Source organism: Schistocerca gregaria, chromosome 4, assembly GCF_023897955.1.
Source record: "Schistocerca gregaria isolate iqSchGreg1 chromosome 4, iqSchGreg1.2, whole genome shotgun sequence".
In the NCBI taxonomy this organism is placed as follows: Eukaryota; Metazoa; Arthropoda; class Insecta; order Orthoptera; family Acrididae; genus Schistocerca; species Schistocerca gregaria.
The window spans coordinates 757,608,711-757,633,708 of record NC_064923.1 but is presented as its reverse complement, the minus strand read 5'-3'; the positions used below and the strand labels follow the sequence as shown (position 1 = coordinate 757,633,708).

The 24,998-nt window shown below is 43.6% G+C and overlaps 1 protein-coding gene across 2 annotated transcripts in view; it reads right to left on the bottom strand.

The window, feature by feature from the left end:
• Positions 1–24,998, bottom strand: part of LOC126266718 (titin homolog) — a 1,013,152-nt gene that overhangs the window by 763,745 nt on the left and 224,409 nt on the right. For both annotated transcript variants that reach the window (XM_049971188.1, XM_049971189.1), the window contains exon 13: positions 18,774–18,934. In XM_049971188.1, the coding sequence (XP_049827145.1) occupies positions 18,774–18,934 (161 nt within the window). The remainder of the gene's footprint in view (positions 1–18,773; positions 18,935–24,998) is intronic.

Here is a 24,998-nt window from a genome sequence, read left to right as displayed (position 1 = left end):
TTCTCAATTTATGTATATGGTATCAGCAACTACTGTATGTGTAGTTTATGGTACTTGGATTTTCTTGCCTTTAATGAAATGAGCGTTTGGTGTCGTTGGCCGGGAGGTCCCTTACGAGGCAGTTCCGGCCGCCTTGGTGCAGGACTTATTACATTCGATGCCACATTGGACGACCTGCGCGCCGGATGAAGACAACACCCAGTCCCTGAACAGAGAAAATCCCCGGACCAGCCGGGAATCGAACCCGGGCACCTGAGGACGGCAGTCCGTCACGCTGACCATTCAGCTATCCTTTCTTTTTTTTTAAAGTCTCATTTTGTTCGCTTTCGTTCGTTGTATCTGCTCGGGGCGGACGTCGTAAGACACCCGTTTTAGTTCGTTGTTGATCTGTGAACTCAGTTTTTTTTATTGCAGAGGCCAACCAGTTCTCTGACCGAACACCCTGAGCCACCGTGCCGGTATTATCGGGGCGGACCTTGCCTTTAATGTGGATGAGGTGTTTGCATTCACTTTTCACCATAACTTTCATTTTTGCCAGTGGAGCTGAAAATAAATAAAAAAATGAAATAAAGGGAAACAATGACACATAACGAGACTGACAATCAGCTCTGCTGGTAAGGAAATTGTTGTGTACCTGGTGTGAGGTATACTGCAGTACCACGACAGGCTACCAATCGCCTGGGTCCTCAGTTCCGAGCTGCGGCCTCCAGATGGCGCTCGCTAATCTGGACTACACTCTGCTTCCACGCCACGTCCGTCAGCGCATCGCATGCATCCGTCGATAGTGTCGCCAGCGCCAGAAAGAACGCTCCCAACACTGGAATACTTTGCTTCCGCTGACTACCGGCTTGAATGGAGATCCTTCCACCATCAGGCCCAAAAGTCGGAACGCTGGAGACACTGTCTCAGTCAGATCAAGACTGGCAGAAATTTAATGGATGAGCTAATTTCTGCCATTGGTCAGAGCACACTGACGTCACTCACGAAAAAGCAATGCTGTGGGCTGACAAGCAGTGACTCCCATGTTGTATTTGGATTATTTCTCGTGATGAGAAATTTTTATCTTTGGTATATTTTACGGCAGCTACTCTTCTAATCAGTCTCGTTGAAAGTGCTAAATACGGGGCGACAGTTATCGAACTGCTTGAAATAAAATAGTCATGACTTCTCAACGGTTTGCGTTAGGACGTTCAAACTGCACGGTTGGCCGCGGAGCATGGCGGGAACTGGTATGGTTTGGTTTAGCGACGAAGCCCACTTTCATTTGGATGGGTTGGTCAATAAGCAAAATTGGCGCAATTGGTGGACTGAGAAACCGCATTTCGCGATCGAGAAATCTCCCATTCCTCAACGGGTGATTGCCCAATGTCCAGTCACGAAATAATCGGTGCGATATTCCTTGATGGCACGCTGACTAGCGAACGGTACGTGAAGGTTTTGGATGATGATTTCATCCCCATTATCTAATGTGACGCTGTTTTCAACAAGATGTGGTTCATGCAAGACGGAGCTCGACCTAATCAAAGCAGGAGGGTGTTTGATGTCCTGGAGGAGCACTTTGGGGACCGTATTCTGGCTCCAGCCTACCCAGAGGCCACTGGCACGAGCCTCGATTGGGCACCACATTCTCCCAAAACCACTGCTGAGCTGTAAACAGCTAGTCAGGAGGTGATCGACAGCATCGATGTTCCGACACTTCAGCGGGTCATGCAGAATCACCACCAATGATGGCAGGCATATCGAACACGTCATGACGTAAATCCGAATATCTGTAGTGACGTTTACATGTTGAATAAAGCGTGTGCACTCCGTATTTTGTAACTAATTTACGTTTTTTTTCCCTATAGTTCCTATAGTTCACCCTTTAGACTAGTACGAGTCGTGTTTTTTAAGTATGTACCGTTTCGAAATTAAAAAAACCACGTGCTAACAAACCCCAAAAATTCTATTTTTACATGAAAGCCTGTACCTTAATCTACTTTTCTACATACATTCCGTCAATATTGAGGCACTTGTCATAACGTTGTTCGAGGTTTTGAATACCCTCCTTATAGAAGTCCACCACCTAACTTGTTAACCACTGCATCACCACTGTTTTGACTTCCGTCACCGTCTTGAAGAAGCTGACCGCACAGGTGTTCCTTCAAGTGCAGGAACAGATGGTAGTCACTGGGCGCAAAGATCGGGGCTGTACGAAGGATGATCTAGAGTTTCCCATCGAAAAGATGTGATGAGATCTTTGGTCTGATTCGCCACATGCGGACGGGCGTTGTCTTGCAGCAAAGCGATGGCCTTGCTCAACTTGCCACGTATTTTGTTCTGAATTGAATGGCGCAGATTATGCAATGTATTACAGTAAGCTGCTGCATTGATTGTCTCATTAGGAGGCAGAAATTCCACAAGCAGTACTCCTTTTCTGTCCCAAAAAACTGTGCACATGATTTTCCGGGCAGAAATTGTATGCTTAAACTTCACTTTTCTGGGTGAATCTGAATGCTGTCATTCCGCGGACTGTTACTTTGATTCTGGTGTGACGTAGGCCTTCCATGTTTCATCGCCCATAACAATTTGGCTTAAGAAATTATCACCGTCGTTGTAGTACCGCTCAAGGAAAGTCAATACACTGTCTAAACGTTTGGTTTTGCGCACATCCTTCAACATTTTCGGTACCCAACTTGCGCACAATTTTCAGTAATTCAAGTGCTCGGTCACAATGCCATACAAAACACTACGAGAAACATTAGGAACGTCATCCCGCAAGGAGAAAATCGTAAAGCGTCTGATTTTCTCTCACCTTCTTGTCCACTTCCTGCACCAAACTTTCATTAACGACCGAAGGACGCCCACTCCGTTGTTCATCAGGCACATTTGTGCGGCCATCTTTAAATGCTCTCACTCACTTTCTTACCATTCCATCACTCATAATGTTTTCTCCGTAAACTGCACAGATCTCACGATGAATATCGATCGCTTTTAGGCCTTTAGCACTAAGAAATCTTTTAACAGCCCGTACTTCACAATCGGCGGGACTCACGACTATCGGAGGCATCTTAAACACTGACTACACAACGTAAACAAGTAAGAATCGGACTGTAACGGCGTCAGTGCGTAGATTAAGGTACAGGCTTTCATGTAAAAATAAAATTATTGAGATATCTTAGCACGCCTTTTTTCAAATATCAGAACGGTACTTACTTGAGAAACATGCCTCTTAATACAGTTAAGAGTAGAAGGCGACTGCTCAAATTAGTAGAACGTTACCCAGACAACTTGAATTTCTCACTTAGTCGAGTATGTTTAACTTTTACGATAAGTATACCATTTTTACTTTAGGAATGTTTCACATTAAATATGCTACAGAAAGAAAAACAATTCGTATTACCATAATCGATATTACCAGAATATGTTTAATCTATGAATGATAAACGAGACGCAGTGCATAGCTAGTTCATTCTTGCTGTATTCTTCTTAACAGTCTCGTACTCACACTTCCCGTTTAGACATTTGATTCGAATATTAAGTGAGAACTGCACACCTTATCAGATGGTTTTCTTACCAGTCAGACACACCAAATCTGAGGAATAGTGCGTATCGCGCTCCGGATGTATACAAATTTGTGATATGGCCGTGCCGGGAATGGTTATATAGCCAGATACTAATGTGTCAAGCGTATTCCAGCAAGAATACCACATCACGTTCACATTGCACACCTCAGTGAGAAGTTGTTGCGTTCTGCCATTCTAGCGGTACTGAAAGCCTTGTATCTGTCGACGGCCCATGTTGCGCTGAGTTGAATTAGTGACGCGGTAGTGGCCTGTGCTTTACGGCACGACTCGCGCCGCCTGGCCGCTCTGAAAGACCGCCGGACTCGCGTCAGCGGAGCCGCCCACCGCCGTACATCAAGCCGCTCTAAGGAAACAGCACGGGCGCACCGGTCGGCAGAGACACGGCACCCACCACTCGTCACCTGACGGCTGCCGCTCGGCAAATATACGGCGCCGGTTGACAACATCTGGAAATTTTAACGTCGAACACGCTCGTAGACGTGTCCTCCAATGCATGGGTGTGCAAACAAATTTACAATACCCACTCTAGTGAGGGAAAGAAAATTTGTGTTGTGTGAATTGGTAAGCATAATTGGGGAGCAAAGCAAAGTTTATAATTTATTCACAACGGACTCACCAATTAACTTGTATCACCATATATGGAAACAGACTTATAACTTGGTTATCTTAAAATACACTGAAGCGTCAAAGCAACTGGTATAGGCATCCGTATTCAGAAACAGAGATATGTAAGCAGGCAGAATACGGCGCTACGGTAGGCAACGCCCACATAACGCAAGTGTCTCGCGCAGCTGTTAGATCGGTTACTGCTGCTACAATAGCAGATTATCAAGATTTCACTGAGTTTGAACGTGGTGTTGTAATCGGCGCACTATGTAGGGATGAAACGGGGATTTTCCCGTACGACCATCTCACGAGTGTACCGTGAATATCAGGAATACGATAAAACATCAAATCACCGACATCGCTCTGACCGGAAAAAGATCCTGCAAGAACGGGACCAATGACGACTGAAGATAATCGTTCAGCGTGACAGAAGTGCAAACATTCCACAAATTGCTGCAGATTTGAATGCTGGGCCATCAACAGGTATCAGTGTGCAAACTTTCAACGAAACATCGTCGATAAGGGCTTTCGGAGACGAAGACCCACTCGTGTACCCTTGATGACTGCACGACACAAGTCTTCACGCCTCGCCTGGCCCCGTCAACACCAGCATTGGACAGTTGATGACTGGAAGCATGTTGCCTGGTCGGACGAATCTCGTTTCAAATTGAATCGAGTGCATGGACGTGTACGAGTATGGAGACAACCTCATGAATCCATGGAACCTGCATGTGAGCAGGGGACTTTCCAAGCTGGCGGAGGCTCTGTAATAATGTGGGGCGTGTGCAGTTGGTCTGATATGGGACCCCTGATACGTCTAGATACTACTCTGACAGGTGACACGTACTTAAGCATGCTGTCTGATGACGTGCATCCATTCATGTCCATTGTGCTTTCCGACGCATTTGGGCCATTCCAGCAGGACAATGCGACACCCAACACGTCCAAAATTGCTACAGAGTGAATCCAGGAACATTATTCTACAGTTCTGCAAAAACAAGAGTAAAGAGTGCTTCCCCCTTCCCTCCCCCTCTCAATCCATTGTGTTATTAATGCTGTTACTGCAACAAGGAATTATTTGTCATGGAATAGTAGCGTGTGACTTTTTTCGACCTTAAGTCGCAATTACTTATTAATTATTCATTGCTGCTATACACACTGGACTGCTGCCGTCAAATGGGGTGAAGCTGACGGCTGGGATGAAGCTCACGAAGAATTCGAATAATATTTTGGATTGAATAGTTACATATTAGTGATGAAATTTAATTAATTTTAGTTATTACATATAGCGTTCAAAATATCTTAATCTTTGCAGTGGCTAAATGCACAGTATTCCGAACCATGACCTGAATACTGATCGTTACCAGAAGGACCGATTTTTCGAACATTTTTAATGAACTATATCTTTTATCTGTACGGCTGACATAAAACTACTCACGTGTCTACGTCGTTTGCATGTCATGACCTGGCTCTTCACAACGACAATTAGGGTAATAACAAAAGTTAATCTATTATACTTGCCTATTTATAGACACATCACTGAAACTTTGTAAATACTTGCTGCTATCGACAAGAAGTTGATCGTCTTTTTTCGAGCTGTTTTTGAATGAACAAACGCTCTTAAATGGGGCAAGAATACAACCTAATAAACGCAGTAAAAAAATGTGATACATAGTATGTATCAACGACTGTCTGTAACACTCTAGTGGTGGAGTGAGGAAGGCTTATTGATTTATCTGGTGGATCGGAGTACTGTTTGTTGCACCATACAACTGAGATCGTAAGAGTCGTCAGTGTATATGTACAAATGTAAATCTGGTGAACTGAAGAAACATAGCCTCCATATTTTAGAGTTGTCTCTAATATACATTTTAAATAGAAAAATAAGTATTAACAAGGCTAGCCGAGAGTATAAGAGGAAACCCTGATAAACAGGATTCATGATCGGCATGGGGAAACACAAGATGTTTAGCGAGTTTATAGTGCTCAGCAGGAAGAGTGTGAGTTTCTTAGGAAACTGACTAAGCAAATTTGTGATCACACTTTTATGGCCACAAACTTTCTTTGTGTGTCGCTCTGAAATTAGTACTAAAATTTAATTATTATGTCAAATTTATTTTCAGTTACTGATAAAATTTCACAACAATTAGTCATCCTGAAGTCGTAAACAATACACAATTAACACATAACAGATAATCTGTCACTTTTTCTCTTTTTTTTAATTTTACAACCTGTCACAGAAAATGATAATAAAGACCAAACATTTTATTATTACAGCGCAATACCCGTGCTCTGAAAGCAAAACCAATATTTGAATATTATTGGTTTCAAATGTATGTAAATTTAAACTACAAAATCTGTCAACTTCACTCTATTTGACGGTACTTAGAAACTAAAGCTGACTGAAACTTTTCAGTTTTTTATAGTACACATTTTTTATAATGTTACGTAAAGGCGATGTTCAGAGAAATAACATTTGAGATGGCGTTCTCTAATGACTATTATAACAGTACCTAGTGACAATGTTTAACTACACACTACTTTAAATGCTCTCTACCTGAAGTCTCTGCCCTTCGATTTTCTAACATACTATGTTACACAAGGATACATACGTTAACAGTGGTAATAATCATGATTATTACGTTTTGCGTAACGAATTTAAAATTAATAACTGGAGTGTAAGCCTACAGCAACAACAGATTCCATCAGATTTGCGGCACTAGTTCAGTCTTTAGGGAGTCCGGAAAGCCTTGAAAGGGTTGCTGTTGTTGTTGTTGGTGGTGGTTAGTGTTTAACGTCCAGTCAACAACGAGGTCATTAGAGACGGAGCGCAAGCTAAGGTCAGGGAAGGATTGGGAAGGAAATCGGCCGTTCCCTTTCAGAGGAACCATCCCGGCATTTGCCTGAAACGATTTAGGGAAATCACGGAAAACCTAAATCAGGATGGCCTGAGACGGGATTGAACCGGCGTCCTCCCGAATGCGAGTCCAGTGTGCTAACCACTGCGCCACCTCACTCGATGGTTGCTGTTTTTGTTGTTGTTGTGGTCTTCAGTCCTGAGACTGGTTTGATGCAGCTCTCCATGCTATTCTATCCTGTGCAATCCTCTTCATCTCCCAGTACCTACTGCAGCCTACATCCTTCTGAATCTGTTTAGTGTATTCATCACTTGGTCTCCCTCTACGATTTTTACCCTCCCCGCTGCCCTCCAATACTAACTTGGTGATCGCTCGATGTCTCAGAACATGTCCTACCAGCCGATCCCTTCTTCTAGTGAAGTCGTGCCACAAGCTCCTCTTCTCCCCAATTCTATTCATATACCTCCGCATTAGTTATGTGATCTACCCATCTAATCTTCAGCATTCTTCTGTAGCACCACATTTCGAAAGCTTCTATTCTCTTCAAGTCTAAACTATTTATCGTCCACGTTTCGTTTCCATATATGGCTACTCTCCATACAAATACTTTCAGAAACGACTTCCTGACATTTAAATCTATACTCGAAGTTAACAAATTTTTCTTCTTCAGAAACGCTTTCCTTGCCATTGCCAGTCTACATATTATATCCTCTCTACTTCGACCATCATCCGTTATTTTTCTCCCCAAATAGCAAAACTCCTTTACTACATTAAGTATCTCATTTCCTAATCTAATTCCCTCAGCATCACCCGGCTTAATTAGACTACATTCCAGTATCCTCGTTTTGCTTTTGTTGATGTTCATCTTATACCCTCCTTTCAAGACACTGTCCATTCCGTTCAACTGCTCTTCCAGGTCCTTTGGTGTCTCTGACAGAATTACAATGTCATCGGCGAACCTCAAAGTTTTTATTTATTTTCCATGGATTTTAATACCTACTCCGAACTTTTCTTTTGTTTCCTTTACTCCTTGCTCTATATACAGATTGAATAGCATCGGAGAGAGGCTACAACCCTGTCTCACTCCATTCCAAACCACTGCTTCCCATTCATGTCCCTCGACTCTTATAACTGCCATCTGCTTTCTGTACAAATTGTAAATAGCCTTTCGCTCCCTGTATTTTACCCCTGCCACCTTCAGAATTTGAAAGAGAGTATTCCAATCAACATTGTCAAAAGCTTCCTCTAAGTCTACAAATGCTAGAAACGTAGGTTTGACTTTCCTTAATCTTTCTTCTAAGATAAGTAGTCGGGTCAGAATTGCCTCACGTGTTCCAACATTTCTACGGAATCCAAACTGATTTTCCCCAACGTCGGTTTCTATCAGTTTTTCCATTCGTCTGTAAAGAATTCATTTTAGTATTTTCCAGCTGTGACGTATTAAACTGATAGTTCGGTAATTTTCACATCTGTCAACACGTGCTTTCTTTGGGATTGGAATTATTATATTCTTCTTGAAGTATGAGGGAATTTTGCCTGCCTCTTACATCTTGCTCACCAGATAGTAGAGTTTTGTCAGGACTGGCTCTCCCAAGGCTGTCAGTAGCTCTAATGGAATGTTGTATACTCCGGGGGCCTTGTTTCGACTCAGGTCTTTCAGTGCTCTGTAAGACTCTTCACACAGTGTCATGTCTCCCATTTCATCTTCATCTACATCCTCTTCCATTTCCATAATATTTTTATCAAGTATATCGGTCTTGTATAGACCCTCTATATACTCCTTCCACCTTTCTGCTTTCTCTTCTTTGCTTAGAATTGGGTTTCCATCAAAGCTCTTGATATTCATGCAAGGGGTTCTGCTTTCTCCAAAGGTCTCTTTAATTTTCCTGTAGGTAGTATCTATCTTACCCCTAGTGAGATAAGCCTCCACATCCTTACATTTGTCCTCTGGCCATCCTTGCTTAGCCATTTTTCACTTCCTGTCAATATAATTTTTGAGACGTTTGTATTCCCTTTTGCCTGCTTCATTTACGGCATTTTTGTATTTTCTCCTTTCATCAATTAAATTCAATATATCTTTTGTTACCCAAGGTTTTCTACTAGCCCTCGTCTTTTACCTATTTTATCCGTTGCTGCCTTCACTATTTCATCCCTCAAAGCTACCCATTCGTTTTCTACTGTATTTCTTTCCTGCATGCCTGTCAATTGTTCCCTTATGCTCTCCTTGAAACTCTGTACAACCTCTGGTTCTTTCAATTATTCAGGTCCCATCTCCGTAAATTCCCAACTTTTTGCAGTTTCTTCAGTTTTAATCTACAGTTCATAACCAATAGATTGTGGTCAGAGTCCACATCTGCCCCTGGAAATGTCTTACAATTCAAAACCTGGTTCCTAAATCTCTATCTTATCATTATACAATCTATTTGATAGCTTTTAGTATCTCCACGGTTCTTCCATGTATACAACCTTCTTTCATGGTTCTTGAAACAAGTGTTAGCTATGATTAAGTTATGCTCTGCGCAAAGTTCTACCAGGCGGCTTCCTCTTTCATTACTTAGCCCCAATCCATATTCACCTACTATGTTTCCTTCTCTCCCTTTTCCTACTCTCGAATTCCAGTCACCCATGACTATTAAATTTTCGTCTCCCTTCACTACTTGAATAATTTCTTTTATCTCATCATACATTTCTTGAATTTCTTCGTCATCTGCAGAGCTAGTTGGCATATAAACTTGTACTACTGTAGTAGGCGTGGGCTTCGTGTCTATCGTGGCCACAATAATGCTTTCACTATGCCGTTTGTATTAGCTTACCCGTACTCCTATTTTTTTATTCATTATTAAACCTACTCCTGCAGAACGCCTATTTGATTTTGTATTTATAAGCCTGTATTCATGTGGCCAAAAGTGTTGTTCCTCCTGCCACCGAACTTCGCTAATTCCCACTATATCTAACTTTAATCCATCCATTTCCCGTTTTAAATTTTCTAACCTACCTGCCCGATTAAGGGATCTGACATTCCACGCTCCCATCCGTAGAACGCCAGTTTTCTTTCTCCTGATAACGACGTCCTCTTGAGTAGTCCCCGACCGGAGATCCGAATGGGGCACTATTTTAACTCCGGAATATTTTACCCAAGAGGACGACATCATCATTTAATCATACAGTAAAGCTACATTCCCTCGGTAAAAATTACGGTTGTAGTTTCCCCTTGCTTTCAGCCGTTCGCAGTACCAGCACAGAAAGGCCGTTTTGGTTAGTGTTACAAGCCCAGATCAGTCAATCATCCAGACTGTTGCCCTTGCAACTACTGAAAAGGCTGCTGCCCCTCTTCAGGAACCACACGTTTGTCTGGTCTCTCAACAGATACCCCTCCGTTGTGGTTGTACCTACGGTACGGCTATCTGTATCGTTGAGGCACGCAAGCCTCCCCACCAACGGCTAGTTCCATGGTTCATGGCGGAGGGGGGGGGGGGGGGGGGGGGGGGGGGTTAGGGTGTCCAAACCTAGTGATTTCGAAATTTCCTTGAAACTGTATCCTTACGCTGTGTCAGGTTTCAACAAAATCTGTGGATTGAGCGGCAATGGAAAATCGGTTTCCTACAGACATTTCGCTCCTCTCTGTCGGAAAGTATGTGCAAGCGAGATGTGACACAAAAAAAGGACTAGACTGGTGTTACAAAATTTGCTCACTCCTCGATTACTTTCCATTACCGATGGTCGCTTTCTAAGAAGGATATACGAGGGTTGTCCAGAAAGTAATGCACTGCAATTTTTTCCTTCAACAATTCTTTATTGGACATAATGAGAATTATACACACGAGAAAATGATGTTTTATCTACACACCCTGTGTTTCCACGTAATACCCATGCCGTCCTTTGGCCTTCCTCCAGCGCGAAACAAGGGCGTGTCTGCCTGTCGGTACCAATTCTTGTTCTGTTGGCGAAGCCAGTGCTTCTCTATGTGAATCACCTCCTCATCGTTCTCAAAATGTCTTCCACGAATGACATCCTTCAAGGGCCCAATCAAGTGTGAGTCCGAGGGGCCTAGGTCTGGTGTGACAACCGTGGATGGTCTCCTCGACCGCTGCAAATCGTGGAGCTTCGCCGTACCGCCTTCTGAAGACCTCACTCCCGTGCCCAGCGACTAACTGTACTTCTGTCGGCAGCAGATGCTCCATAGATTTTGCACAAGCGTTTGTGAATATTCCCCACAGTTTCTTTCTCTGCAGTGACAAATTCAATGACGGCACATCACTTGTAACGTACATCACCTACAGACGCCATTTTGAAACTGTCCTACAGCTACGCGGAAACTTGGCGCGCTCACTCAGGAGAGTTCAAATAACCCACACGTAACTTTCCGCATTCGTAGTCCTGTTTTCGGCTGCGAAAAAAAATTCGTTACAGTACTTTCTGAGCAACCCCCATACTTCAATCTATACGCGCCTGAATTCATTCCTTCCCTCTGCTGGTCGTTTATCGTGAGCCTGTCCACTGCCTTTGTCTACCGCTGGGTCGTGGGAGCACGTCTTCAGTAAACTGACCTTTCGCTCCCCTGAAATTAGTCGATTTTTTACAAAACTTGTCTCACCATGAGGACACGGTTTGAGAGTGGTAATTAGTTGCGCAAAAATACGCTAGTAAAGTGAACAGTCTCATTTGTTATGTTTTTGATTTGTAAGCACGTCGGACAGAAAGCTAGTCTCAGGCAGGAGACGTCAGAGCAGCACCGTGTAACAGCGTCTCTGGCCTCATGGCGTCACTTCGGCGAGGAACAGATGCCACAGGTTTCTCGACGTACATTACACCCAGGTTAAGGCACTCAATGGTGATTCCATTTCACGGAGTTATAAAATTGCGAGGCTGCCTATTGCTACTTTCTGACCGCTGTCGCAAACGTTCCCAGAGGTTTTCTATGGGATTAACGTCGTGTGATTTAATGGGCTAACCGAAGTGGGATAGGGTGCCAGAGTATTGGTATGAGAGCACCACAGTCAACACGAACTACAGGAGTGTCGACAGCATACAAGTCACGAAGCAGAAGAGAAGGGAACTGTAAAAGAGTACGTGGTTTGGGGACGTGGGGAGGAACTTCTGACACCAGTGTTAATGTTTAAAATGGCAGTAGGTCGAGCGGTCAGGATTTGATAGTAGGCACCCAGGGCTACACGTAAATGACAAAACAGGCAATTAAGTACAAAAAAGAGGATGTATTTCGATATACGGAGTACAAAAGGCGCGCCTAGGGTCGGAAGTCATCAGGTTTAGGCCACTCTTGGAGGTCGAACAACTAAATGAAATGGGTAACGGAAGGGGAAGTGGTTCATGTTGACTTACGTTGGTGGCCGGTCGTGAAAAGCAGAGACAGAGGCTCTGCCTTCCAAAAAGACGGTTGTTCTGCTCGAGGTCTGGATTACAAGAGACAGAGGCAGCTGTGTTCTGTCCCGCAGGACGCTCCGGCGTCCACACACGTGATCGGTATGCCGCGCACGCTATTGGCTAAAATCAATGGCGTCTCTTGTCACCAGCTTTAACTAGAAAGAACCGCCTCGGTTTTTAAAGACAAGCGACTTGTGTCGCATAGACACGGCGAGAATTACTCTCGGAGAAAACTTGTAAGGATTCCACTAGGCCTTTAAAATAAATTTATTAAACCAATTTCCTAAAATATTCCTTGACTGGCTGCCACTGGCTGTACAGAACACTTGGTCACAGAGAACATTGAAATAGACGTCGTGGGCCATTATTCACGGTAACCTGAATGACTGGGTCTACATCATCGCACGAGAAACGCACCCAAAACATCACAACCCGCCCGAACTACGAACTTCACAAAACGCGGGAGAAAATCTTCATTGGGCCGTCGGTGCACCGGATGACTTGCATCATTTGAAAAGAGCCAGAGTCGTCGGTGGACATTAGACGTCACCAGCCAGCTGTTGTTTTGTATTTGTGTTGTGTGACGTTCAACTACACGTGCTGCTCTGGGCAAGGCCTGTCGCGAGGCAGCCGTCTCTGTCAGCCCGCTGAACGGAGTTGCCTTCGGAGTGTTCGCTCGCAAACTGATTGAGACCTTTATTCGCTGACACCAGTAATTCCTGTCGGGTTTGGAAACGATCGCAACCGACAAGGCGTTACACTAGTCTTCGGTAGGTCGGGCAACTTGGCCCACGGAGCAGCCACAGGCACACAGGAGCAGGACAGCACCTTTCATTCTATTCCGTCACGGCTCCGCGTTGCCTGTCTTATTGTTAGTGCGCCGATTCCATACGACCGAATGACACAGAGGCAGCACTTCACTGCTACGTCTTAACGGTCATCGGTGGAGTGTTAAATGACCGCCGGTGTTACTTCAGCATTAAGCACCGCTCTCCAAAGCGAGAAGTGTGTTTTTATTAAGGGGGTTAATGATATTTTGCACAGTGAGTTAATATCTGAAAAGCTAATGACGAAGAATATATCCGCAGGCTTACATACATCAGGTAAAATGGCTTCTCCATAATGACTCGAGGCTTTTCTGCGTCCCAGATCCTGTAATTTTATTTATTCACGAAACCACTCAACAAAAAGCACCCCTCATCTGTGAACTACAGTTACTTGATGAAACTGTTTTTCACTCTTTGTTCCACAAGTAGGCAATGGTCAAATTGCAGATGCTGTTAGTGATCGTTTGTCCTCAGGGAGCCACACCTAGTGATTACGTGGCTGGCGACCACGGGGTCCCGAGCTCAGTCGTGCCAGGCTCCTCACTTTTATCTTTCGTGTCTGGCCATCCTCGGCCAACTCTTGTTCTTTTCCGACCCTGACGCTATTAGCTTTCGAGGCCTAGGGGTCTTTCATTTTCGACCCTGTCCTTCTCATGAAGCGTCTGACCCGGAGCAGGCGGCTGCAAAACGTGTCTGTATCCCATGTTAGGGGCGGCCTCCAGAACTGCAGAAGGCAACGGAATACCACCGCAGATTATCTTCCCTGCGTAATGAAGTATCCATTTTATGCATAAAAATGGCTTCCTCTCATGTTAAATCAGTATCCGCAGGTGATATAGTTCCCCATTCGGATCCCTGGGAGGGACGACTTGAAAGGAGGCAAAAAATCAAAACGAGAATTGGTACCTGGAATGTTAGAAATCTGCTACAAGCAGGAAAACTAGAAAACTTTAAAAGAGAGATGGAAAAGAATCATATGGACCTCGTAGGAGTTGCTGAGGTATGATGGAATGGATGTGGAGAGTTACAGTCAGATGAATGTGTATTGCACTACTCATGAAGAGAAGTAAAAGGAATGAATGGAGTAGGAGTGATTAAGACAAACGAGTTGGCTAAATGTGTGAAATATGTGGACTACGCAACTGACCGGGTTATTGGTGTAAGGCTGAAAGGAGCACAAACAGACTTACTGATTGTCCACGTGTATATGCCAACTTCAGAACATGATCACCAAATTTTAGAAGAAACGTACAATGTAATAGAGAGAATGATAGACGAAAATAAAAAATGCTGCAAAATAGTAATGGGAGATTGGAACGCCATTGTGGGAAAAGGGAAAGAGGGAAACATAGTACGCAGTCATGGATGTGGAAGAGAAATGATAGCGGTGAATGGCTAATTGACTTCTGCAGGGAAATGCAGCTGTCAGTGGCAAACACATGGTTCAAGAACCACAAGAGGACGCTCTACACTTGGAAATCACCAGGGGATAAATACAGAAACAATATCGATTTTATACTGGTAGAAGAAAGATACAGGAAAGGAATCAAGAAGGTGCACACATTGCCGGGTGCAGATATTAATAGTGACCACAACTTACTTGTGGCAGAAATAGAAATAAGAATGAAAAAACTGTAGAAGGCGACCATGGTGAAGAAGTGGGATTTAGAGAAGATAAGATCCAACATAGAACAAATTACATAAATGCTGTCTCGGGAGTTTCTAAAAACATTACGAGACAAAGAACCACCTGATAATGCCAACGAGTACTGGAATATGCTGAAAGAAGGAGTCATTAAAGTAGGACAGCAAAATATAGGATATGTAAAAGGGAAAAGGGCAAAACAACCATGGGTCACACAAGAAATGATTTCCAAGATGGAGGAGAGAGGAAAATTTAGAAACAAGAACACTGAAGATGCAAGAAAGATGTACCGAAGTTTAAATAACGAACTGCGAAGAGAAACAGAGCAGGCTAGGAAAAAATGTATAAAAGAGGAATGTGATGCAACTGAAGAGCTGGACAGGAAGGGAAGATACGACTTACTATACAACAGAGGAAAGACTATGACATGGGATCGAAACAGAGCAGGATGTGCTACTATGGAAATTTTCAGTAACAACGAACAGGTAATGTACAAAGACTGTCACGTTGTCCTCCAGAGATGGGAAGAATATCTAAAAGAGCTACATGAGACAGATCGCAAACCAGAAACTCTGCCATAGCTGCAATAAAAAATGGCAAAGTAGTAGGTAAACATACGATACCGGGAGAAATATTAAATTGCTTGGACCAAGATGGAATAAGAGAAATATTGAGGTTATGTAACAAAATATATGACAGTGGTGAACGGCCAGAGGACTTTCTGACAACAGTAACGATTCCATTACCGAAAAAAACAAGGAACCAAGAAATTCATCGAGCACAGGACAATCAGCCTCATTCCACATGCACCCAAAGTGGTGATAGGAATAAAAGACTTGAAAAAGTAATGGAGGAGAATCTCGGCGAGGAGCAGTTCGGCTTCTGACGGAATACGGGCACCAGAGATGCAATGGTGTTCCGACGAATCTTGGCAGAAAGGTTTATTGAAAAGGGAAGAGACCTCTGTATGTGCTTTGTCGATCTGGAAAAGGGATTTGACGATGTTGCTTGGGAGAAGCTGGCGAGACTGTAATGAGGGAAAAGAGAGTGGACTGAAAAACAGAAGACTTGTAAACTCACTATATGTGAATCAAAAAGCCTCAGTTAAAGTGAGAGGAGAAAGTAAAGACTGGATCGGACTAGGGAAAGGAGTAAGACAAGGGTGCTGTCTATCGCCTACTCTTTTCAACCTCTACTTGGAAAATACGATTGACCAATGCTCATTAGATGACAAAGGCGTAGAAATTGCAGGAAGAAGAGTAGAGTGTTTGAGGTTTGCTGGTGACATGGTCCTTCTAACCACAGGGGAAAAAGAATTACAGGAATTAGTGGACACCTTTGAATAATGGAATGAAAATTAACACAAAGAAAAAAGTATCGGCGCTAGGAGGAAATATAGAAATAAAAATTATGCTGAATGGGGACTTATTGGAACAGGTGTAAAATTTTAAATATCTTGGAAGCAGGATAGACAGCGACTGGAAGTGCAGCACAGAAATTGAAACAAGGATAGCAATGGCAAAAGAGGCATTTTATAAGAAAAGGAGAATTTTCTGCAGCAGTCTGCAGCAGAGAACTCAGGAAAAGACTTATAAAATGTTTTCTATGGAGTTTTTTTCTCTATGGCGCTGAAACATGGAGGGAGAAAGACAGAGAAAGCTCGGAGGCTTTTGAGATGTGAACATGGCGGAGAATGGAAAGAATAAGTCGGATAGAAAGAGTAAAAAATGAAGAGGTACTGAGAAGAGCTGGAGAGAAAAGACAGTTATTGGATGTAATAGAAAGAAGAAAAAGAAATGGGATTGGGCATATTGGGCCTATATTAAGAAATAATGACGGAGTAATAAAAACAGCTTTAGAAGGTTATGTGGAAGGGGAAAGGAAGCGAAGAAGAAAGAGAGTTCAGATACTGGATGACGTGGTGGACAGTACAACATACAGCAGCCTGCAGATGGAAGCAACGGATCGCAGAAAATGGAGAGGCAAAGGACCTGCTAAAATAGCAGAAAACTGATGATGATGATGATTAGTGATCGTTTGGCTTCAGTTGCTGTGTCAGTTGGATTTTATACTCCCAGAGAAGCAGAACTACTTTCAAATTTGTACTACGCTCGTTGCTTAGAAAGTCGGCGAATAGATTTAACCAGACTTACAACAACATAATCGCTCACTGTGACGACGTTTTCAGTTGAACGACTGATACGGCAACGTCCCGAGGTTTGAATGTCCAAACCCGAACCTGTTTTCTCGAACTTAGTAATCAGTCTTCTCGCAGTTGACTTATTTGGTGCATTATTTTGATCAAAGATTCCACGGAGTTCGTGAACAGTGTCTGCAAAGAATTTACCACATTAATAATAAGTTGCCACTATGACAGCATACTGTTCCGTAGAACAGCGCTCCATTATTAAGTACAAAGAAACCGGATGACAACAGAGCAACGTCCAGATCCGCCAACTTACTAGAACGGAGATGTCGGGTGTTTCAAAAGCTGAGTTCTTTATTAGATGGACGACCTTTATATATGTTGGTTATATGGATAATATTTGCTTACATTTACATGGCTCTTACGGTTATTTATGAAGTGTGACGTCATTTTGCTTTGTCACGTTTATAAGGTAAAATTGCATCTGTCAAATTATCGATCTATCTTTGAGGAAAGTCGATCTCTACTTATTTTAAACTTTAAGGCTGTCATTTGCTCTGGTTATCCATGACCTGAGTAGAATTTCGTCGTATTATATGTTCAGTTTTTGTTTAAAATATTACTTGGATTTTTTTTCGAAAGATATTTTCTCTGCATGATCTTACACCTCTAAGATCTTTACTAAACCTCTGTACATTGGTATCTGTCTTGTTTAAGTGTTCTTTGTGACAAGGGACATTCTGAAAGAAGTTTTTGTCTCCATTTTTTTTTCTTTTTGAAAGACAAGCTGCTAGTCCGCAGCCCGTGGTCGTGCGGTAGCGTTCTCGCTTCCCACATCCGGGTTCCCGGGTTCGATTCCCGGCGGGGTCAGGGATTTTCTCTGCCTCGTGATGACTGGGCGTTGTGTGATGTCCTTAGGTTAGTTAGGTTTAAGTAGTTCTAAGTTCTAGGGGACTGATGACCATAGATGTTAAGTCCCATAGTGCTCAGAGCCATTTGAAAACAAGCTGCTACTCCAGGTGATGCAAACAAATGCCATATGAGTATACACCCTTTGCTTATTCAATGACGGAAGGGGCGCCTGCGGAGGAGGAACGACGCAAAAGCAGAGCGGCAAAGACGAGATAACAGTAGCAGAGCGGCATGCCCGAGGTTATTCGAATACAATTCACGATGGTACACTGACGTGTGCCGGCAACGCGGTCACCAACGCAAGTGCGTGCTGGTATCCGGTATGAATGGGCACGTGGGACTATTGTGTCCGTCATCCGCGAACGCCTGCAGACCGTATATGGTGAAGAGGTCGTCCCTCGTCGAGCGATTGGTCGCTGATGTTGCGTGTTCACAGAAGGAAGACGGACTGTGGAGGCTGAAGGTCAAAGTGGGCGTCCCTTCACTCTCGGGACGTCACTTCCAAACCAGTGAAGGAGCGGAGCGGGCTGTGCCGCAATTCCCTGCACCGCAGGGCAACTAGTTTTACCAGACTAGTCTTTTTGAACTGATTGCACACCAAGACAAATGCGTCAATGTGAGTGGCAACTATGTCGAAAAATAGTGCAAGGTGTGTAGTTCATGATGCCACGGTGCATTTCTTTTGGCGATAAAGTTTCCTTGCGGAAAGGAATGACTAGACTTACTTTCGGAAAGTCCCTCGTATCTTAAGTCCCGGTCCTGTTTGTCCAAACACCTCGTGCGGCAGCGAACGCCGGCAGCTGAGACCAGGCTGGGCCCGCCAGCACTCACCTCTGTCCAGCCAGCGGCGTCGCCTCCCAGCTGCCACGCCTCCACGCGGTAGGCCAGCACGGGGACGCCACCGCGCGCCTCGCACTTGGGCCACGTCAGCGTCAGCCAGTTGCGGCCCTGGTCGGACACCACCGGCTCCGCCGAGATCGCCACCGGCACATCTGCAAAACGCCAAGTCCAGCAGTCAGCAAACACGCTACTCACACTGCTGACACAAGCGCTGTGACACACACCATTAGGGAATGAAATTTTCACTCTGCAGCAGAGTATGCGCTGGTATGAAACTTCCTAGCAGGTTAAAAGTGTGTGCCCGGCCCAGACGCGAAAGGCAAAAGCCCCGAGTTCGAGTCTCGACCCGGCACACAGTTGTTACCTGCCAGGAAGTATCACACAGGTCACACCAATATTCACCAAACGTACTGGGTGTTCAAAATGTCAGTACACATTTGAAAACTGAATACATCACGGAATAATATAGATAGAGAGGTACAAATTGACACAGATGCTTGGAATGACATGGGGTTTTATTAGAACCAAAAAATAAAATGCAAACGTTCAAAAAATGTCCGACAGATGGCGCTTCATCTGATCAGAATAGCAATAATTAGGACAACAAAGTAAGACAAAACAAAGATGATGTTCTTTACAGGAAATGCTCAATATTTCCACCATCATTCCTCGACAATAGCTGTAGTCGAGTAATAATGTCGTGAAAAGCACTGTAAAGCATGTCCGGAGTTATGGTGAGGCATTGGCGTCCGATGTTGTCTTTCAGCATCCCTAGAGATGTCGGTCGATCACGATAAACTTGCGACTTCAGGTAACCCCAAAGCCAATAATCGCACGGACTGAGGTCTCGGGACCTGGAAGGCCAAGCATGACGAAAGTGGCTGCTGAGCACACGACCATCACCAAACGACGCGCGCAAGAGATCTTTCACACCTCTAGCAATATTTTTTTGTTTTGGTTCTAATAAAAGTCCATATCATTCCAAGCATGTGTGTCAATTTTTACCTCACTAGCCACGTTATTCCGTGGTTTATTAAGTTTTCAAATTTATACTGACTTTTTGATCACTCCATACATATATTGCGTTCCAACATTATGAATTACCTCGAAGAAAACGGTCTATCGACACACAGTTAACAAGGGTTTAGAAAACATCGTTCCTGTGAAACCCAAGTTGCTCTTTATTCACATGAAGCGTTGAGTGCTATTGACAAGGGATTTCAAATCGATTCCGTATTTCTGGATTTCCGGAAGGCATTTGACACTGTACCACACACTGTGCTTATGGAATATCGTCTTAGTTATGTGACTGGATTCGTGATTTCCTGTCAGAGACGTCACACTTCGTAGTAATTGACGGAAAGTCATCGAATAAAACCGAAGTGATTTCTAGCATTCTCCAAGATAGTTTTGTAGGCCCTTAGCTGTTCCTTATCTATATAAACGATTTGGGAGACAATCTGAGCAGCCATCTTACGTTTTTTCCAGGAGACGCTGTCATTTATGGACTAGTTAAGTTATCAGAAGATAAAAACTAATTGCAAAACGATTTAGAAAAGATATCTGTATGGTGTGAAAATTGGCAATTGACCATAAATAACAAAAAGTGTGAGGTCATCCACATGAGCGCTAAAAGGAATCCGTTAAACTTCGGTTACACGATAAATAAGTCAAATCTGAAGGCCGTAAATTCAACTAAATACCTAGGAATTACAATTACGAACAACTTAAATTGGAAGGAAAACGTAGAAAATGATGTGGCAAAGGTTAAATAAAGACTGCGTTTCATTGACAGCTCACTTGGAAAATGTAACAGATCTACTAAGGAGACTGCCTACACTACGCTTCTCCGGCCTCTCTTAGAATACTGACACGCGGTGTGGGATACTTACCAGAGTGGATTGATGGAGTACATCGAAAAAGTTGAAAGAAGGGCAGCATGTTTTGTATTATGATAAAATAGGGGAGAGAGTGTCACTGAAATGATACAGGATTTTGGATAGACACCATTACAAACGAAGGCGGTTTTCGTTACGGAGCAATCTTCTCACGAAATTTCAATCGCCAAATTTCTCCTCCAAATGCGAAAATATTTTTTTGACGCGGACCTACATAGGATAAACAATAGTCATAATAAAATAAGGGAAATCAGAACTCGTACGGAAAGATATAGGTGTTCGTTCTTTCCGCGCGCTATGCGAGCTTGGAATAATGGAGAATTGTGAACTTGGTTCGGTGAACCCTCTGCCATACACTTAAATGTGATTTGAAGAGTATTCACGTAGATTAGATGAAGATGCAGGTATCAGAGCACGCTCCGCTGCAGAGTGAAAATCTCATCCCTCAGGCTGTGGCTAAGCCACGTCTCCGCGATATTCTTTCTAGTCTTGTAACGTGCGCGGGACAGCATCTGTGAAGTTCGGAAGGTAGGAGACGAGGTACTGATGGAAGTAATGCTGTGAGGATGCGCCGTTAGTCGTGCTTGGGCAGCTCAGTCGGTAGAGCACTTGCCCGCGGAAGGTAAAGGTCCCGAGTTCGATTCTCGGCCCAGCACACAGTTTTAATGTGCCAGGAGGCTACATCTACAGCTAACATCTAACAAAGCCAGGGCCGCACGGGATAGCCGCGCGGTCTGGGGCCCCTAGTTACGATTCGCGCAGCTCCCTCCACCTCCCCGCCGGAGGTTCGAGTCCTCCCTCGGGCATGGGTGCCTGTGTTCTACTTAGCGTCAGTTAATGTTAGATTAAGAGTGTGTAAGCTTAGGCAGCGATGACCTCATCAGTGTGGTGCCGTAGAACTTACCACAAATTTAACAAAACCGGCTTTAGCTCATAGCAGCTGTTCAGAGAGATGACTGTCGGTTTGAATGCAAGCATTACGACAGTGCATAACATTCTGACGCACTGTTTCAAATATTCCCGTTACTCACTGTAGCTCAGGTAGTCGCTATGGCCCTACAAGTCAGTTCCTTTTCATTAAAGAAACATCTATCTCTCTACATGAATACTCTGCAAATCACACTTAAGTACTTCAATCACACTTAAATACTTGGCAGAGAGTTCATCGAACTACGTCCACAATAATTCTCTATTGCTCCAATCTCGAACAGCGCGCCGATAGAACGAACACCTATATATTCCCGTGTGAGCTACGATTTCCCTTATTCTATTATGATGAACGTTTCTCCCTATGTAGCCCGGCGTCAAAAAAAAATACTTTGGCATTCAGAGGAGAAAGTTGGTGATCAAATTTAGTGAGAAGATTCCACCGCAACGAAAAACGCCTTTGTTTTAATTTTTCCCACTCCAAATCTTGTAGCATGTCCGTGACACTCTCTCACCTATTTCCGAATAGTATAAAACATGCTACTCTTCTTTGAACTTTTTCGATATACCCCGTTAATCCTATCTCGTAAGGATCCCACACAGCGCAGCGCTACTGCAGAAGAGAACGGACAAGCCTAGAGAAGGCAGTCTCTTTAGCAGATCGGTTGCACCTTATAAGCGTTCTGCTAATAAAATGCCTTCTCCACAACATTTTCTGTGTGTTCTTTCAAATTTAAATTGTTCGTAACTGTAATTGCTAGGTGTTTACTTGAATTAATGGCCTTTAAATTCGACTGATTTATCGTGTTCCGAAATTTAATAGACTCCTTTTAGCACTCACGAGGATGACCTCACAATTTTCATTATTTAGGAATATTTGCCCATTCTTGGACCATACAGATATCTTATCTAAATCGTTTTACAATTTGTTTTGATCTTGTCATGACTTTACTAGTCGACAAACGACAGTGTCATCTGCAAACAACCGAAGACGGCTGGTCCGATTGTCTCCTAAGTCGTTTATACAGATAAGGAACAGTAGAGGGCCTATAACACTACCTTTTGGAAAGCCAGAAATCACTTCTGTTTTACTCGATGACTTTCCGTCAATTACTACGAACTGTGACCTCTCTGACAGGAAATCACAAATCCAGTCACACAACTGAGACGGTATTCCATAAGCACGCAATTTCACGACAAGTAGCTTGGGAGTTGCAGTGTGAAACCCCTTTTGAAAATCTAGAAATACGTAATCAACTTCAAATCCCTTGTCAGTGGCACTCAGCACAAGCAGTCCCAATACGTGTAACTTACAACTTGATTAACAGTCACAGTATTTCAACTTAGCAAAGCAGCGGAAGAAACATTGTCGACCGCAGACCAACGAATCAAGCAACTTGACACAGATGGGGAATCGAAATCAGGACTCTTAACCTCTCTCTGAGGGCGCTGAGCCGCATGCTGCATCGGGCACGCAAAGACCGTGGTCCGTTTCTCCGGCTGGGGGCTCTCGACGTCGACGTCGCCTTTGATTCGTCTACGGCACAGTTATAGCCCCACCCCCTAGTGCCTGCGCTTTTCTAGGGAGTCTGTGCACACATAGGTGAATTAAGGCAGCAGCACGTCAGTAAGCATCTGAAGATGACGAGCAGTTGTCTCTTTGAAATACTGTGCAGCCTTCACAACATTATCCGTCGCTACATCTTCGAAAAACACAAGAAATTCCTTTCCAGTTTTACCGAAGCTTCTCAAGCTATCGTCTTCCTCTAATCCCACAGGAGAAATACATTCAACTTAGATACAACGATGGCGACGGCCTTCATTCGGGACCAGAATCTAACGACGAGGATACGTGTTGTTTAGTTGTTGCCGGAGATCACTATAGAAATCGGATGGTGCACTTTCGTTTTGATACGACATAATGAGTGGTACGGACTCCAACAACAGCGGCAGTACAACTCGAATGAATACCTGGTTAACTTTCAGTATTGGAACAGAGTGACAATGAAGAAGGACCTACTCGTATTACGTTATTTTGTACATTTCCAGCACAAAATTTGATACAGAAAAGTGATTGGTGATTTGATACGAGCGTGTAGTAGGGCTTCCGTTCTTGTATGGATATTGCGGCAGCTGAAAACACCATTAAGACGGAAGAGGTCTTATTCTTAAATAATACAAGGTGTAGTAATTTCGGCACAACATCATCTCCTCGAAATCTATTCGTTTCCCTAAACATGGACATGCTTCCTTTTAACTTGGGCGCTCCAGTTGCTGTAAGTTTCTATACACGCCATTGCTTCCTACAGCTTCGCTGTACATTCGTTGGGCTTTGTGGTTTGTACGTCTTGTTCTACCATACGTTAAATGTACCTCAGAAAGTTCATATAACAGATACTGCTCTGCTTTAGAGAATCAGTCATTAACTGTAAACAGTGTTAAACTTCGCCGTCAACAGGCCATGGGCAACATCCATGTTGGAGATAACTGTTTGTTATCAAATAAACGCTGTTTACACAGTCGTTCATGCGTCGCTGTTTCGTGATCTCTTCCCCCATAAAATATAATTTCCGATCATTGGTTCCTTATCTAAAAGTACTCAATTTAACATCCTTTACTGTCTGCATAATTTTCTCCCTGAAGTTTTGAGACATCTATATATTGGTTACAAGATCTAACAGCGCAAATTACAATTTACAAAGATGCTCATCCATGTCCCGTAGGAACAGTTATAGTAAACCGGTTGACCTAATGAAACGACCTACTCTTACAGTTTCTAGACAGCGCGTTCCCAGCCGAGTTATCCGACACAGTGCTTCGTCTCAAATACAATCCGAGTAAGTATCGTGATTGTAATGTGGAGAGATCAGGGCTTTACACAAAGGTATATCAGTACTCGATCTTGCTGTTTAACATGTACATGAAAAATAATTTTGGTTCACTAAGCCCTGTCCGCCAGACACTAAACGATGGTTGGGGAGTACAATTTCGTAATACATCGTTGTGAAGTGCGTCGTCATTTGAGAGTCTCTTTACGGAATAGTAATTAAGTGGTTTGACAAATGGTGGGCCATAAAAAAATTTACACAGCCGAGGAGTTTTCTTGTTAAGGGAAGTCTACCAGGCTCCTTACCGCGAACGTTGCAGAATCTTAAACGTAGACGCAATCAGTTGTGCTGCGTAATTGTTTTTGAGAACGACTAGAGTGTGCCATGTTGACCATTACGTTTGCAGAAGGGTAGCTGGTGGCCGGGTCAAAGTGTCACACCAGTTGGCGTAAGCTTTTATCTAATAAAAAAAGCACATTGATGCTGTAAGCTGTGGAACAATCGCAGAAGACCTGTTGATGGTCCAACTGACAAAATGTAACGTCTCCGGCAATACTGCACTA